Genomic DNA, 15,947 nt, shown 5'->3' on the forward strand with positions numbered 1-15,947 from the left:
CAATGAACGATGGCATCTGGCCTTTCTACGAACTCTTAATTATTTCTACTTTTGTTTCCATTGTAATCACTTTTCTACTCACTGCAGGTTCACCTAGACTTGCAGTGGACTTTCGCTTTGGAGGCATGGTCACAGGGCTAAACACAGACTCAAAAAATCGAATAAAAAAGTTAAGACAAAAGTGATGCTGTGGGTAAGTGACTGTAAACAATGAGACTGGCTGCTAGTGTAAAGACGCTGCACCAACTAACTGCTTATGCCATGTGGGTTTGTTTACATATGTGGAAGAAAGTAGTCGTCTCTGGATTATTAATTTAATTATAAATTATCCTTACAGGGAGCCTGGGAAGCCTTGGGAGCTCGTTCATAAGCATGGAACACCATAAGTAGGGTTGTCTGTGACCCAGGAATTGCCTGTATTTTCAAATTAATAAATGGCAAAACATCCAATCTGTCCTCCAGTTGTTTGCAGTCACTATACATATATGGCCCACAACAGACTATGTATTTTACACATCATTATCTCATCCATTCCTCACAACAATCCTAAAACACTAGTATTACTGTATCCATTTACAGATAGGAGAATTGAGGGACATGGTTAAATACCCTATTCTAGGATATTCAGTAAGTGGTAGAGCAAGTCTGCCTTCAAATCCCATACTCTTAACTATCATATTATGCTATGATCTCCCGATTCTTCCCCTTCAACATTCTTTCTCCTCACTAGGAAAAATAATCTAATCCCAGCACTATGGGAGGCTGAGGCAGGAGGATCACTTGAGGCCAGGAGTTCAAGACCAGCCTGGACAACATAGGGAGACCTAGTCTCTACAAAAATAAATTAAAAATCTTAAAAATTAAAATTTTTTTGAGGTGGTGTCTTGCTATATTGCCCAGGCTGGTCTCAAATTCATGGGTTCAAGTGATCCTTTCGTCTCAGTCTCCCGAGTAGTTGGGACTACACATTTGAAACTTTTAAGTAACCAAGTTAAGTGGATTAGGGTGTAATATTTCCTCCTAAATTATATTATAAACGTGTATTCATTCCCTACTGTTCGTGAATCCTTAAAAATAACATTAAAAATATACCTTGCCTAATTTAGTTGTCAGTCCTCCTAATAACTATTTCTGCCGTGGATGTAAATAAATTATCAAGATAATTTAGAGAAATAGAGGATTTTTGCCTTAATCAACTTGGTTTACTAGTCAACCCCACTATGATAATAAGATAAACAAGAAACTCTGAATTTTTAGTTTTAGTTCAGAGTTCCTTTAAGAACAGACTGTCGGTAGTTGTGGACAGTTGACATGAGGGGCTGGCAAATTTTTTCCTAAAGAAGGCCAGATGATAAATATTTTAGGCATCATAGGCCAAACAATCTCTTTTCCAAGTACTCAACTCTTGCCTTGTATATGAAAGCAGCCACAGACAATATGTAAATGACTGGGCATTGCTGTGTTCCAATAAAATTTTCTTTACAAAACCAGATGACCAACCCACAGACTCTTTGCTTTCAGCAAAACTGTTACTTTAGGAGCTATTTTGGAAATTTGTGGGGGTGATTTTAGATGGTTACAATGTGTTCATATGTTGGAGGGTGCTACTAGCATGTAGTGGGTAAGGTACAGGTATGCTAGAAATTCTGGGGAACAGTCATACATACAATTATCCCACATCTTGCATCATATTCTAATATTGTGACAAATTCACCTATGTAAAAAAAAGTTGTTTATAATTAGATGAATCTAGAACCTGTTTTACATATAAACACAAGTTCTTTTTTGCAGTTTTAATATACATTAATATTCTAAAAATGCAACTACCGTATAAATTGATGGAAGACTGTACTTTGCTTAATTTGGAACTTAGCAAAATCACGAACAACTGTCAATGAAGTCCTATTACCAAGAGAAAGCTACTCATGATATCTAAGCCTCCAAATCTGTCTCAGCCTTGGGACTGTTGCATTTGAGGTGAGTTTACATAGGTATGCAAACGTACTAATGCCCAATTGTCTTCTGGTATAGTCATGCTCAAGCATTTATATGCTGAACATATATTCTTTCTATTATTATGTGCCATTTCTCCTATGCACCACAGGGTATAATATTGTCTTTTACTTTTTAAAGTTATAAAAGTAGGTAGGTTATACTTATAATTTCATTTTAGTAGAAGGAATGTTCCACAAATATCTGTAATAAAATGGGGATGCTGCATCTGATGTGTTGAGAAGATCTGGCCTAGATATCTGAAGGCGGGAGGCATTATCAGATATCTCTTCAGCATGGTCTAGTCCTATATAATGGAAGGGAACATTTGGGACAACTTCACATGAGAACTGGTTACCCTATGAACACATAAATATCAAAACCTCTGCATATTAAAAGGTTCTCCCCTTCTATCAATTACCAATTCAAAAAATCCATTTCAGGAAGAGATATAATGCAAACTTTAATGCAATTCAACAGTTAAATTCTATTTAGGAATTTGAATAATAAATTCTTTTTTTTTTGAGACCAAGTCTTGCTCTGTTGCCCAGGCTAGAGTGCCGTGGCACAATCATAGCTCACTGCAACCTCAAACTCCTGGGCTCCAGTGATCCTCTTGCCTCAGATGACTGCGTAGCTGGGACTACAGGTGCACACTACCATGCCCACCTAATTTTTCTATTTTTTTTTTTTTTTAGAAAAGGGGTCTTGCTGTGTTGCCCAGGCTTGTCTCAAACTCCTGGTCTCAGGCAATCCTCCTGCCCTAAGCCTCCCAAAATGCTGGGATTACAAGTGTGAGTTACCATGCCCAGCTCTACTTTTACATTGAGAGGACTGTCATTTTAAATCTTAAAGAAACATAATCCTAAATGGTCCCTTTTAAGTCTTATATCAAGTCCACATCCAAACAGAAAATCCAAAGAAGCATTCAATTTTGACAAATATATATATACATATATATACACACACACATTTGTCATAGGGCTATTGTGAGAATGAAATACTACTCAGCAACTGGCAATGGGTAATATAAATATATAATAATAATTATATAACAGTAGATATTATATAATAAGGTAGTTATAAGAAAGCTTCACTATTCCACAATGGATGCATCAAACACCAAGATGCTTATAACAATTACAGGTAAATTTTATATTTATTAATATATTCTCCTGACCTAATTTCTTTATCAAATAGAAAACTACCTGAGATAAGACTTACCAAAGGGAAAGATGAAACTACTCACATTCCTCAAACCATTCATTATTTATAAAACCAACCATTACACTGCCTGTCAATGGCTGGCCACAAGTGGTCAACAAAGCTAGCACTACAACAGTGGAGGAGTACGCTCAACTCAGGACAGCATAGGATATGCAAGAGTCGCTCAGTCCCTGATACTGATGCCATTTGTGTTGAAGATTTGTCTCTACTTTAGGCTGTCAGGTTGAGGGCAGATCTGAAAATCTATGTCTCCAAAGTCTTAAAAATGATATTAATACAAATTGAAACATGCTCAAAAAAGACCATTTTACTACAGGAGGGTTGCTAGAGTACTCAGTACCACTCACAGAAGAGCTAATCTAAAATCACTAAGGTAAAAATAAACTTCATTTCAGAACCAGATGTATTACCAGGATATAAACTCCTTGAAGACAGGAATTCTTTTAGACTGTACTGATCATTTATGGATCCCAAGTTTCTAGATAGTGAGTGGCACAAAAATAGGTTCTCAAATATTTGTTGAATATACCTAAAAAATACACATATAAGGGTCTTTTCAAAGGATGTGGTAAGTTAAAAGTCAACTGGAGAGATTTTGAAGATAATACACATTAAAAAACAAATGTTTCATTGTAGATGTTCACATGGGTTTAGGTTTCCTTAAAAATTTAGGCTGTATCACCACCCAACAGAAAAATGTGCCAACTACCTGTAATCTGCTCCTAGCGAGGCTGCAATCCCATTTAGTTCACTCTGCTTCTTACTGAGTTTTTTACTAACACATATCACTACCTGGTGAAGTGGCTTTGGAGCTTCTTCCTGCCCATGAAAAATAAAAGAAACAGATAAGCCATTATTGTTTGAAATGTTTTATCTAAAGCCTCCTTTTCATAAGACAGCTGATCCTACCTTCTCTGACCGGGTGTCCTTCAGTTGAGGGCTGACAGAAATAGCAATAGCATTTCGAGAGCTATTTGCCAAAGCAAGCTTCAAGTTTCTGACAATGACTTCTGAGAGCGGTGTACTCAGCTTCCTTTTCTGTTGGCTACGACCTTTTGGAGTTTCCAAGGCTGCGAGTGCGTCCTATACATATGGAGGAGACAGAAAGAGAGGGAGAAAAGAGGAGAGAAAGGAAAAGGCGGGGAGAGAAGGCAAGAGGGGGCAACAGAGTAGGGAAGAAGAAAAAAAGAGAGGGGTTAAACAGAAAGAAGGGGGATAACCTTCCAAATCAACGGATTACAGTTTAACCCCCTCTGGTTTTCCTCCAAACAACAATAAAAAGAACAAACTATCATCGATATACTGTGAAAAAAAATCCCATACTGTCTAGCATGTTGGTTCAAAGAGAATAACAAGCGTACGTTTTCAGCAGTGCTTGCCATATTTTCCTGAATCTTAGAATTGAAGTTGCAAAAAAACACAGAAAGAAACAAGTAAGCAAGGATGGATATAAGCAAGATAAGGTTAAAAAGCCAGAATGACCTGAGAATTGTAAAAAAATCTTCAAAAGTACAAAATACATTCCTATACCCAAGCCACTCACAGTTCCCTCCTGAAAGGAAGCTCCTGTTGTCCAAGTGGCTTGTTCATTCTCTTTCACATCTGCATATTATTCCATGTATATATCAGAATGTATTTACCCTGTGTCCTACTGATGAGCATTTAGGTTAACAATCTTTTGCTAGTATAACAATGCAACGAATAACCTTGTGCACATACCCTATTGCACATACAAGAGTAAAGGGAGCTTTATAAGCAAAATATATCTACCAATGTTGACATTCTCATAAGCAAAGTATGAGAGGAGTGTGTGTTTCCAAACATGCTTGACAGCACAGTATGTAATCAAATTTTTCTTTTTTGCTAATCTGACAGGCTAAAAATTTTTATCTGTATGCTTTAATTTCCCATTCTCTTATACTGAATGAGGTTAAATATATTTATGCATGTATAATTTGTGACAACCATCTTTTCCTATCCTTTGCCCATTTTTCCAATGGATTGCTAGTCTTTTAAATATTCACTTGTATGAATGTATTTTTATATTACTATGTATGAATTTATATGTACACATAACCACTGTGATCTAATATCCACATATTTGTTCATAATTTATCATTTGTCAAAGTCAAATTTTTACCATGGAGAATTTTTTAATGCTGTCAAATTCAGATGAATTTTTAATTTCTTTTAGGGGGTATGTTACAGTTTGAAAGGACTTCACCACACTGAGATTATTTAAAACAAATAAATTTAAGACCTGTTTTGGAATTTTTATGGCTTCATTTCTTACATCTAAATATCTGGGCCAGGCATAGTGGCTCATGCCTGTAATCCTAGCACTCTGGGAGGCTGAGGCGGGTGGATAGTTTCAGCTCAGGAGTTCGAGACCAGCCTGAGCAAGAGTGAGACCCCGTCTCTACTAAAAATAGAAAGAAATTATATGCACAACTAAAAATATATATAGAAAAAATTAGCCAGGCATGGTAGCGCATGCCTGTAGTCCCAGCTACTTGGGAGGCTGAGGCAGTAGGATAGCTTGAGTCCAGGAGTTTGAGGTTGCTGTGAGCTAGGCTGACACCACGGCACTCTAGCCCAGCCAACAAAGTGAGACTCTGTCTCAAAAAAATAAAGAAAGAAAGAAAGAAAAAGAAAAAGAAAAAGAAAAAGAAAAAGAAAAAAATAAATAAATAAATATCTGATCACCTAAAATTTATTCTGATGTAAAGTGTGAGCTTTAATCCCAAATGTATTCTCAGATAGCTACCTAGTTGTCTGATCTGAACGCCACCTTCATCACATAAATTCCCCTTTCTAAGGTGTATAATCTTGTGCACTGATTTGATTACTCAGATGACAATAACAAGCTGCTTTACTTATTGCAACTGTGCAGGAGGCTTTAACAACTGGCGGGGCTAGTGCCTACCCTAATTATTCTTTTCAGATTTTTTGTATTTCTGCTTGCATTTTGACTGAATCTACATTACCTTTATAGGTCTTTACAACGCTTAATCTATTTTGCAAGAACATGGTAAGTCTTTCTATATGCTAAAGTTTTATTTTTCCAAATTTCTTCAAAGCATTTTAGAACATTCCTCATACATAAAAATAAGAAGCTCCCATACCACCTCTACCTGCCCTCAGCACCTGCACCATAAACACTGCTTCCCTCCTGATACTTTCCTCCACTTAAGAACCAGGTCCTGATCCCTCTCACAAACTTGAGGAAGTAGCTCCAGCAATTCTCCCTTCTCTCATTTGCATCATTAATTGGATCCCAACTGGATCAGCGACAATGACATATAAACAGTATTTCTTATTTAAAAAGTTTTTTTCTATTTTTTAATTTTTTAGTCTAGTCAAGTGAAGCAGTGCGAGTAGAGAAGGCATGAAGTTATCTTTAACTGGTTGTGATCAATTAGTTGTAAACACCACTGCACACAGACCAGCCTAAACAGTATTTCTTCTCTCTTAAAAACAAAACCATCTTCTTTTGACCTCACTTTGCCCTATAGCTACGACTCCATTTCTTGACTCCCCTTTACAGCAAGACTCCTCAAAAGCATTGTGTACACTCAATGCCTCCAATTCTTCTTACATGCCCTTATGAACCCACACCAGCTTGCCCCTCCACCATGCCACCATAACCCTTACTGCTATGATTACTTCTGACCTCCCTAATGCAAATTCCAGTGGCCAATTTTCTGTCCAAACCTTTCTTGATCTTTGAGCAGCACTGGGCACAGTTAACTCCTCCTTCCTCTTTGAAATATTTTTCTTACTTGGCCTCTAAGACAATCTCTAGGCTTTCCTCCTCCCTTCCTGGTGGCTCCTTTTCAGTTTCCTTTGCTGGTTCCTCCTCTAAAGGTGACCACCTCAAGGTGCTTCTTAGAACTCTTTTCTTCTTTGCCTTCTCCTACTCTCTTTTACCACATGGCTTTAAATATTACCTACAAACTCAGATTCCCAAATTTCTATCTCTAGCCCAGACCATTCTCCAAACTTTAGGGGAATGGCTATCTAACATGCATCTCAAACTTAATGTGCCTAAAGCATTAAGTCTTGACCTTTAGGCTCCAATCCCAACCTGTTCTACTCGACTCAGTTCATTGGCAATTCCATCCTCCGTATCTCTCAGACCAAAAATATGGAAAGGAACCAAATCTTAAACATTTAAAAACCCACCATGTACTGTGAAAAACTGAGAATTCTTAATATCGTAGATATATTCTTATAAAACTATTGGACCTTAAAGATAAAAGAAAAATCCACATGGCCTCCAGGCAAAAAAGATGAAATAACTTACAAAGATAAGATAATTAGATTGGCATCAGATTTTTTTCAACAACAACACACACAAAGCAAGGCAGCAGTGGAGGAGCATTTTCAGCAAACTCAAGAAGGAAAAAAAAAACCAAAAAACAAAAAACTTGCAGACCAAGAATAGAATAGTACATCCGAACAATCTGTTGAACAGTCAAGGCCACAGTATAAGTTTTAAAAGTGCAGAACTCAATGTATTCTGTATACATGTGCCCTTTCTAAGGAATCTACTAAAGGGTGAACTTCATCCTGCCAAAAGACGACAGGAAAGCTTCACAAAGGACAGTGAGCATTTCATATATTCAGTTGTAAAGTTAAGACCAAAACAAGGGTGAGGTCAATGGGTTGAAAAATATATCAACATTTTCTTTTCTGATAAAGTAAAAAAAATGCAATTAACAATAGAAGAAAGAAAAGGGGGAAATAGAATAAGATAACTGAATGTTATAGAGGCAATTAGTAGAGGTCAAAAAACATTTAAAACTCACAAACAATAAAAGGTTAAGTGAGGAGAAGAGGGATTACAGGCACCCTAAAAAGTATTAATACAATGGTAACGATGAGAGTAAACAAAACAAACCCCTTTCCTAATATCAAAAGGAAATAAAGAAGACACACCAAGCGAAGAGGCATAGTATCAATATATATATAACATAATCACAAGTTAATTACAACATAATATATGACAGAAGTGAGACCAAATATAAGTCATATTAAATGTGAGTAGGCTTAACTTATCTAATTAAAAGAAAAAGATTTTCAGCTTGGTGAATAAAGGGAAACCCAACTCTGTGCTATATAGAGGAGATAAAATTAAAACACAGCAATGCAAAATGGCTAAAAATGAAGGAACACTCAATTTATGAAGTAAATGAAAACTATAAGAGAGCAGGGATTGAAATCCTGATTCCAAAGTAGACTTCAAGGCAAAAGCATTAAATGAGGCAAGAGACAATTTATAATATTTTGGGGGTTTTTAAAAAATTTTTTACAAAGTCTTGCTCTGTCGTCCAGGCTAGAGTGTAATGGTGTGATCATAGCTCACTGCTATGAGCCCCGAACTCCTGGGCTCAAGTGATTCTTCCACCTCAGCCTCCCAAGTAGCTGGGGCTACAGGTGCTCAACACCATGCCCAGCCAGATAATTTATAACGCTAAAAGCCACATTCCACATTCCAACTAACATAACAAGTTATGAATACCTATGCACCAATTAACAAGGAACTACTTATTTAAAACCAAAACCACACACGAGACGCCAGGAGAAACAGAAACACACCAATATAAGAAACTTGAAAACACCTCTTAATATAAGGCAGGTCAAATGAACAAAAAATAGGAAAGGCTATAAAAGATCTAAACAATGTAATCAGTAAGTTAGATATTTTGGATATATATCAAATGCTACACCCTCATGATAGAGAATAAATTGTCTTCTCAAGGAATATTCCCCAAATCAGTCATATACCAGGGCACAAAAATAACACTGTTAAGTTCTGTCAGGTAAAAATATTACAAAGACTCTGACCACACTGCAGTAAAACTAGAAATTTAAAATGAAACAAAAAAGTCCTTCCACCTGGAAATTTAGACTTTGGGTTAAAGGGGAAACACAACAGAAATTATAACATTTCTAAAAAATAATAATGAAAACACTATATATCTGAGTAAAGGATATAATGGATATTCCTTATAACTATTTTTATTTTGCAACTTTTTGTAAGTTAGAAATTATTTTGAAGTAAAAAGTACAATAAAACAACTTATAATACCAAGTATCAGCAATGATAAGAAAGACTAAGGACTCTCAATACACTTACTGTGGGAAGTATACACTGATACAACAACCACTTTGGCAGTTTGTCATTCTCTACTAAAGTTGAAAAACATCCCAGTAATTTCACTTCTAGATATATACCAAACAGTAATACATGCATACAGATTCCAAGAGACATGCACAAGAAAGGTCATAGTAATATATTTTGTAAGAGCAAAAAACTATTAAGCAACTTAATGCCTATGAATAGTAGACTGGAAAGGCAAATTATATAAATTCATACAATGAAATAAATAATTGAGCTACAGTTACATGCAGCTACATGGACAAATCTCCTAAATGAAGGCTGAACAACAATAACAAAACAGACTCAAAAGAATACATGCTATGATTCTACCTATTTAAAAGTCAAAAACAAACATAACAAAACTACAGCATTAGAAGTCTAGAGTGTTCGTTACCTTTAGGGAAGAGGGAGGGAAGCAGTGACAGGGAAACGGGGAAGATTCTAAGGTATTGGCAGTGGTCTCTATCTGAACACGCATAGTGGCTTCCCAACTGTTAACAATAATATTTCATTTAGCAGAACAATTTATCGTACTTTTCTGATGTGTATCAATTAAAAATTAAGTTTAAATAAGAGGTGAATTACTTTTTTGGTGAGGCCTAACAGATGGCCAATTTTGTGATTATTCCATGGCCCTTTTATGTTTTGAGTAAAGAATTAAATATACAATATTACATCAGTTTGAAGAACCACTGAGTATAAGATGAAGCATTATTTATGTACCACCAAAAGAGAAAAAACACTGCTAAATAAACTATGACTCTAAACAATGAAATCTTTAAATGTGGTTTTTTTATACTAAGACTGTTTTAGAAATACCAACTTTCCACTGCAAAATTTATTGCAAAGTCTCAAAAAAAGAATAGTCTGAATGGCTGGAAATATTTCTACTATTCTTTTGCCTACCAATATTATTTCATTTATTATTTTAAAAGTCTGTGAGATATAAGACTTCAGGTATCATCTGGATTTACTCCATGTGTTACAGATGGGAATAATGAAATCCAAGGAGATTGACTTGCTTTTAAAAGGCAGCAAGAGGCAAAGAAGAGGCTTGATCCTAGATCCAGCAGTTCCCAAGATAGTGATTTTCCTTTATTTCTTATGGCAATAGCAGCAGAAGTGTTAATCACAACACAAAATGTTACTTCAAAAGAGAATTCATGTAAAAACTCAGGATTTTAAGTTCATCATAATATTAAAGACACATTTTTTTTTTTTCTGTGGGTCACTAGAATTCTGACCAAAGATAAAAACATAAATTAGCTTGGACAAAATTGTCCTGGATATCAATTAATATTTACTTTTCGATGATGAACAATCCATAAACTTTATAATGAGTCTACTCCAAAGCAGTAACATTAGTAAAAATTATTAAAATGTTGCTTCTTAACACCCTATGAGCAAAACATCAATAGATGAATGGGTACAATAATTTTGTAAAGATTCATGGATAAAGAAATCATAAACAATGGTTTGAAGAGCCACTTTAGAGGCCAAAATCTATAAAAGGAAGTGATAAAAATCACCTTTGGGAAATAAAAGAAAACCATCTGGAAGGTTACATTAGCCCTTGATTTGCAAATGCATTTTGCAGAAACAGACCCATACTCTAAAAGTAAGGTGATAATATAGACATTTCAGAAAGCAAACCCTCAGTGTATTCCTAGAATCAATATATATGTAGCAATGTGTTTATATTATTTTACAGTTTATAAAATGATTTCATCATTCTATTTCATTTGATCCTTGTAATAAATCTGTGAGTTTTCAGAGCAAGTGTTACTATCCTCTTTGTATAAAAGAAACTGATGCTCAGATATGTTAAATGCCTAGAGTCATACAGTTCAAGACAGATCTAGGACTTGCATCCAGATGTCAGATTTCACAGCATATATATCTACAGCTGTTACCTCAACCTTGGGTGCATATATTGAGACTCAATACATACCGGGACTCAATAATACGAACCTACTTGCCAACGTATCTGGAAAAATTTTTTTTTTCAGACACGATCTTACTCTACAGCCCAGGCTGGAGCACAGTAGCACAATCATAGGTCACTATAATCTCAAATTCCTGGGCCCAAGCAATCCTCCAGCTTCAGCCTCCCAAGTCGCTGAGTAGCTGGGACCACAGGCATGCACCACCACACCCAGCTAAATAAAAGGGGTTTTTTTGGTAGAGATAGGGTCTCACTACGTTGCCTAGGCTGGTCTCAAACTCCTGGCCTCAAGCAATCCTCCCAAAGTATTGGGATTACAGGTGTGAGCCACCACACCTGGCCTTCTGGAAAATTTACTATTAATACTACACTTTAGAGGTGACAGAATTTGGTGCTTTAACTTTACAAAACTGTTAACTCTGGAACCTTTTCCTATAAACCTTACCTTCACATCAAAGGAAGGCTTGAAGAGCTTGTCCTTGGACAGAAACTTTGATGGAGTATCCAGGTGTAACGAGGGCTCCTTCTGAAGTGGCTGTCCTATTGCTGGGGAGCCTGAAGCTTGTCTGGCATGTTGTGAGAGCACAGCATGGAAAGCTTTACTCTGAAAGCGGTTCATATCTAACGGTGTAACAGCTGTTTTTCTGTGAGTTTCTGGGTATACGCCAGGACGCTCTGGAGTATCTGGATTTAGATTCATCCCATTTGTTATTTCAGTTTCCAAACTTTGTTCTAGAGATTTAAAATGAAAAGAAAGAAACATGAGCCATTAAGGCCCACTTTTTTTTTTCCTATACACAAGCAGCAATGTTTTATATCTTGTTAGTTTTCATGTTAACCCTTAGGTACTCTTTAAACCACAAACTTACATGCCTGCTTTCCAAGAAACAAACCAGATGATGTATTAATATATGTGTTGAGTTATACAAGCACATTAACTGAAACAAATAATAAAAATGGATTTCCTGTTTCATCTTGTTATACTTTAAAATGGTCTCAACGAACCTATTTGCCAAAAATTACATCAGTGTCACCCTAGTCAATAGCAGAGTAAAAAGAAAATTGCAATTACATATACTCAGAGTTAACTACAGTTAAGTTCTTGGAAACTTCTTAGTGGAATTTTAACACATTGACTGCCACACTAGAAGAAAAGATTTTTTCCTTGGAGCCATGGCATTTTATTCTACAAAAATAGAATAAAAACTTTGAAAACAAAATGATCCTTTCTAATTTAATGAAAAATTTTTTATGTTTTTATCATTTTCTGTATGAGTTATATGCAACTTGAAAAATAGTTCATGCAGCTCCCAAGGTGAAGATATGTGTGACCTACATATATGCTTCACGAGGCCCCAGGCTCAAAACTAGCGTGAGTTAAATACAACTCACATGGTAGCTAATGTGTTAATATGACCTAAATGTCACTTTTGTCTCTGTCATAAAATTTCCAGTCCGTCTGGGTAAAAAAGTAATGGCTCTGAGAGGTAATTTCCAAGCTGCTGATTTGTCTCTGAAGTTTGCCCAGGGATGTCATCATCTTACAAGAGAGGCTACTACATTCTCCCACTCCTCCTTCTACCTTTTTCCAACATTTAACAAAAAGATTTATTAGATGGTTACTCCATGCCAGGTCCAATGTCAGACACTGGAAATACATAATTCATAAGACATGCACGTTCCCTGCCTTTCTGGAGCTTATAGTTTAGCAAGGAGACACAAAAGTAAACCAGCATTATAGAACTGGGATAAGAGCTAGAAAAGGGATAACACAGGGTGCTATGGTGGAACAAAATGTTATGGCGTGATAAAGGTCATACTTCATGAGTCAAGGATGGCTTCCCAGGAAAAGTGACATCTTAGCTGAGAAAAGATAAGGAGGAAGAGCAGCATAAGTGTGAGGTGGTCTAGAGTAAAAATGCAAAAGCCCAAAGATGAGAGAAGAGAGAGCACACTAATTACATGGTGTGTTAGTGTCAGCCAAAGAAGAAACCAATAGTAAATACAACCCAAGCTCGCACCTTTGGACTTCAAACACTGAGCCCCTAGATTGCTCCTGCTATTATTGTTTATCCTCTAGCTTTCATTGTTTACATCTAACTAGCTTTTCAGATACTTCCTACACTTGAGAGTACAGACACAAATTAAACATTTGCACTATGAACACACATTTATTTCATCACTCAATAACAAAGGCCCAACAGTGGCTCACTGTACCCAACATGAAAAGTAGAAATCAATGACCTTTCCTAAAAAGCAGCTTTGGTACATTTATATCCCACAAATCATCGAGTTGTAAAAACATATATAAAAGAACAAAATAAAAGTATTAACCTTCTTTATGTGAATTTTCAATCAGAAAATGGCTTTCATCTGCTTTCTTTCCCATTCTAGCAGTCTCCAACAGCCAAGCTATAGTGACTGCCGGTAAATTCCACTTCTTTGAAGCTTCATATTTAGAGCCACTTGGCTCTTTCAATATAAGATGTGTACTGGCAAACATCCCTTTTTTTGCATTGGCTTTTCGAACGAAGAATTCTTGAACACTGAAATTTATATTTAAAGAAAAGCAAATCGTCATATATACAATTAGCCAGCAAACTTAGAACAAAGTTTCTAATACAATAGTGTGGTTAGAGTTCATGTAAGGATAAGAAAATATACACTGATTAAAAGTTGATTTATTCTATCCTAAATTAAGCTAATTCTCTTACAAATGCTTATTCTAGGATAAAAATGTATTGCTGTAATAAACTTTTTACAAAAAAAAAAGTAAATTAGACTTTCAAAGAACAGAAAAAATACCTCCTTAATTAGTCATCACCCACCCACCTTGTCCTTTCCTTCCAAAAGGAGGCACAGAACAATAACAGGAGCAAAATGTGTAAATAACACATTATGTATTTTTTTAACCTACTACAACTTGCCAAAGCATTTTCACATATAATCTCATTCTATTCTCTCAATTATTTGAGAAATATTATATTTTACAGATGTAAGAAAAAACACAGAGAAATTAAGTGACTCACTCAAGATCACAGGATACTAAACACAGAGAATACGGGGTAGAAAAAGAAGTCTACTACTTGAGATATAAACAGAATTCAGCATTTTCTTCTATGACATCTGGGTTTTATGTTCTAGTTCCTGATTATTAAGGCTTTTTAAGTTTCCCACGTCTCTCTTAGCACTTTCTTAGTTTCACTTTTTACATTTAACCCACTGATCCATTTGGTACTTATTTTGGTTTGAGATAAGGCTCCAATTTTATCAAATCCTATTTATCAAATAAGCCATCTGTTTCTCAACAACTTGAAATGTCACTTTTAAGATAAACTAAATTCCTGTTTGTATTTGGGTCTTCTACTAGACTTGTTGTTCATTCATTAGATTTTCTACTACATATAACCACACTGTTATTTAGTGAGGTTTCACAAAACATATTTTAATAACTGTTAGGGCTAATCCCAATTATCTTATTTCAGAATTTTCATGACTTTCCTGCTTGCTAATATTTTCATACGAATTTTAGAATAAATTTGCTTAGTGCCTTCCCTAAAAAAAATTTTGTTGGTATTTTCATTTGAATCATGTTAAACTTATACATTAACAAAGGGGATGATAGGAACTTCTTTATGATTACCAGTCTTCTTTTCTAAGAACATGCAGATCCTTCCTACTGTTCAAATCTTATTAAATATTTTGTTCCCTTCAACAGCATTTTACAAGTTTTCTGTAAGTCTTCCAAGTTTCATGCTGAACTTGCCTTTGCTTCCATTAGCTCTTTTAATTAGCTATTTGTATATATGAAGGTCATTGATTTCCGAATATTATTTTTCTGCATAGCCACTTTACTGAATTTTTCTCTGAGCACTGCTTTCGTTGTATCCAATGGAGTCTGTTGTCATTTCTGTTGCTATTTTCCACAATTACAGTTTTAAGAAAAAACCTTTTTATTGTTTAATATAATTCAAATACAGAATGCAGCAAAAAAGGAAATATACAGCTTAATGAATTATTATAAGGTGAAGACCCTTGTATCTACCATCCATGTCAGAGGACAGAATCTTGCTAGCCATCTCAGAACCTCTGCAACATGCCCTACAACTCTTTTTCCTTCCCCTCTTATTAGTAGCCACCAGTTGGACATTTATGGTAACCCTTCTTTAATCACACAACACATCCTTAAAGATTACGTTTAGTTTTCTGTTTATGTCTTTTAGCTTATAGGTTCCCCTTTCTTTTTCCACCTCCTTAATATGCATTTATTTAAGACACTGGATCGTTTATATCATAGAGTTGTACCAAAGTCTGGACTTTGCTGGTTATATTACTGGGGTATAGTTTACCATTTACTCTCCTCTCTGTATTTCCTAACAATTGGTATTTGGATTGAGAAGCATTATCAGATTGAGGTTTGATTTTTCCGGCAAGACTACTTCAGGGTGGTGGTGTACCCTTCATTAGGAGGCATATAATGCATTGTTGTCTCTTTACTGTGTGATTAACTACTGATGTACAATGCCTAGATTTTTTTCACTCATTAGGAGTTACAATCCTATCATTTCTTATTTGTTGGAATACCTCCATAAAGGGAAACTTTGCCTCATCCACTAT

General features: G+C 35.6%; 1 protein-coding gene across 3 annotated transcripts in view; it reads right to left on the minus strand.

Annotated features, from left to right (window-relative positions):
• Positions 1 to 15,947, minus strand: part of TOPBP1 (DNA topoisomerase II binding protein 1) — a 72,775-nt gene that overhangs the window by 25,118 nt on the left and 31,710 nt on the right. For all 3 annotated transcript variants that reach the window (XM_045538946.1, XM_045538951.1, XM_045538950.1), the window contains 4 exons: positions 13,665 to 13,876; positions 11,776 to 12,062; positions 4,129 to 4,302; positions 3,929 to 4,038 (listed from right to left, as the gene is read on the minus strand). In XM_045538946.1, coding sequence (XP_045394902.1) covers positions 3,929 to 4,038; positions 4,129 to 4,302; positions 11,776 to 12,062; positions 13,665 to 13,876 — 783 coding nt within the window. The remainder of the gene's footprint in view (positions 1 to 3,928; positions 4,039 to 4,128; positions 4,303 to 11,775; positions 12,063 to 13,664; positions 13,877 to 15,947) is intronic.

The sequence above is a fragment of the Lemur catta genome, chromosome 1, assembly GCF_020740605.2.
Source record: "Lemur catta isolate mLemCat1 chromosome 1, mLemCat1.pri, whole genome shotgun sequence".
Classification (NCBI taxonomy): Eukaryota; Metazoa; Chordata; class Mammalia; order Primates; family Lemuridae; genus Lemur; species Lemur catta.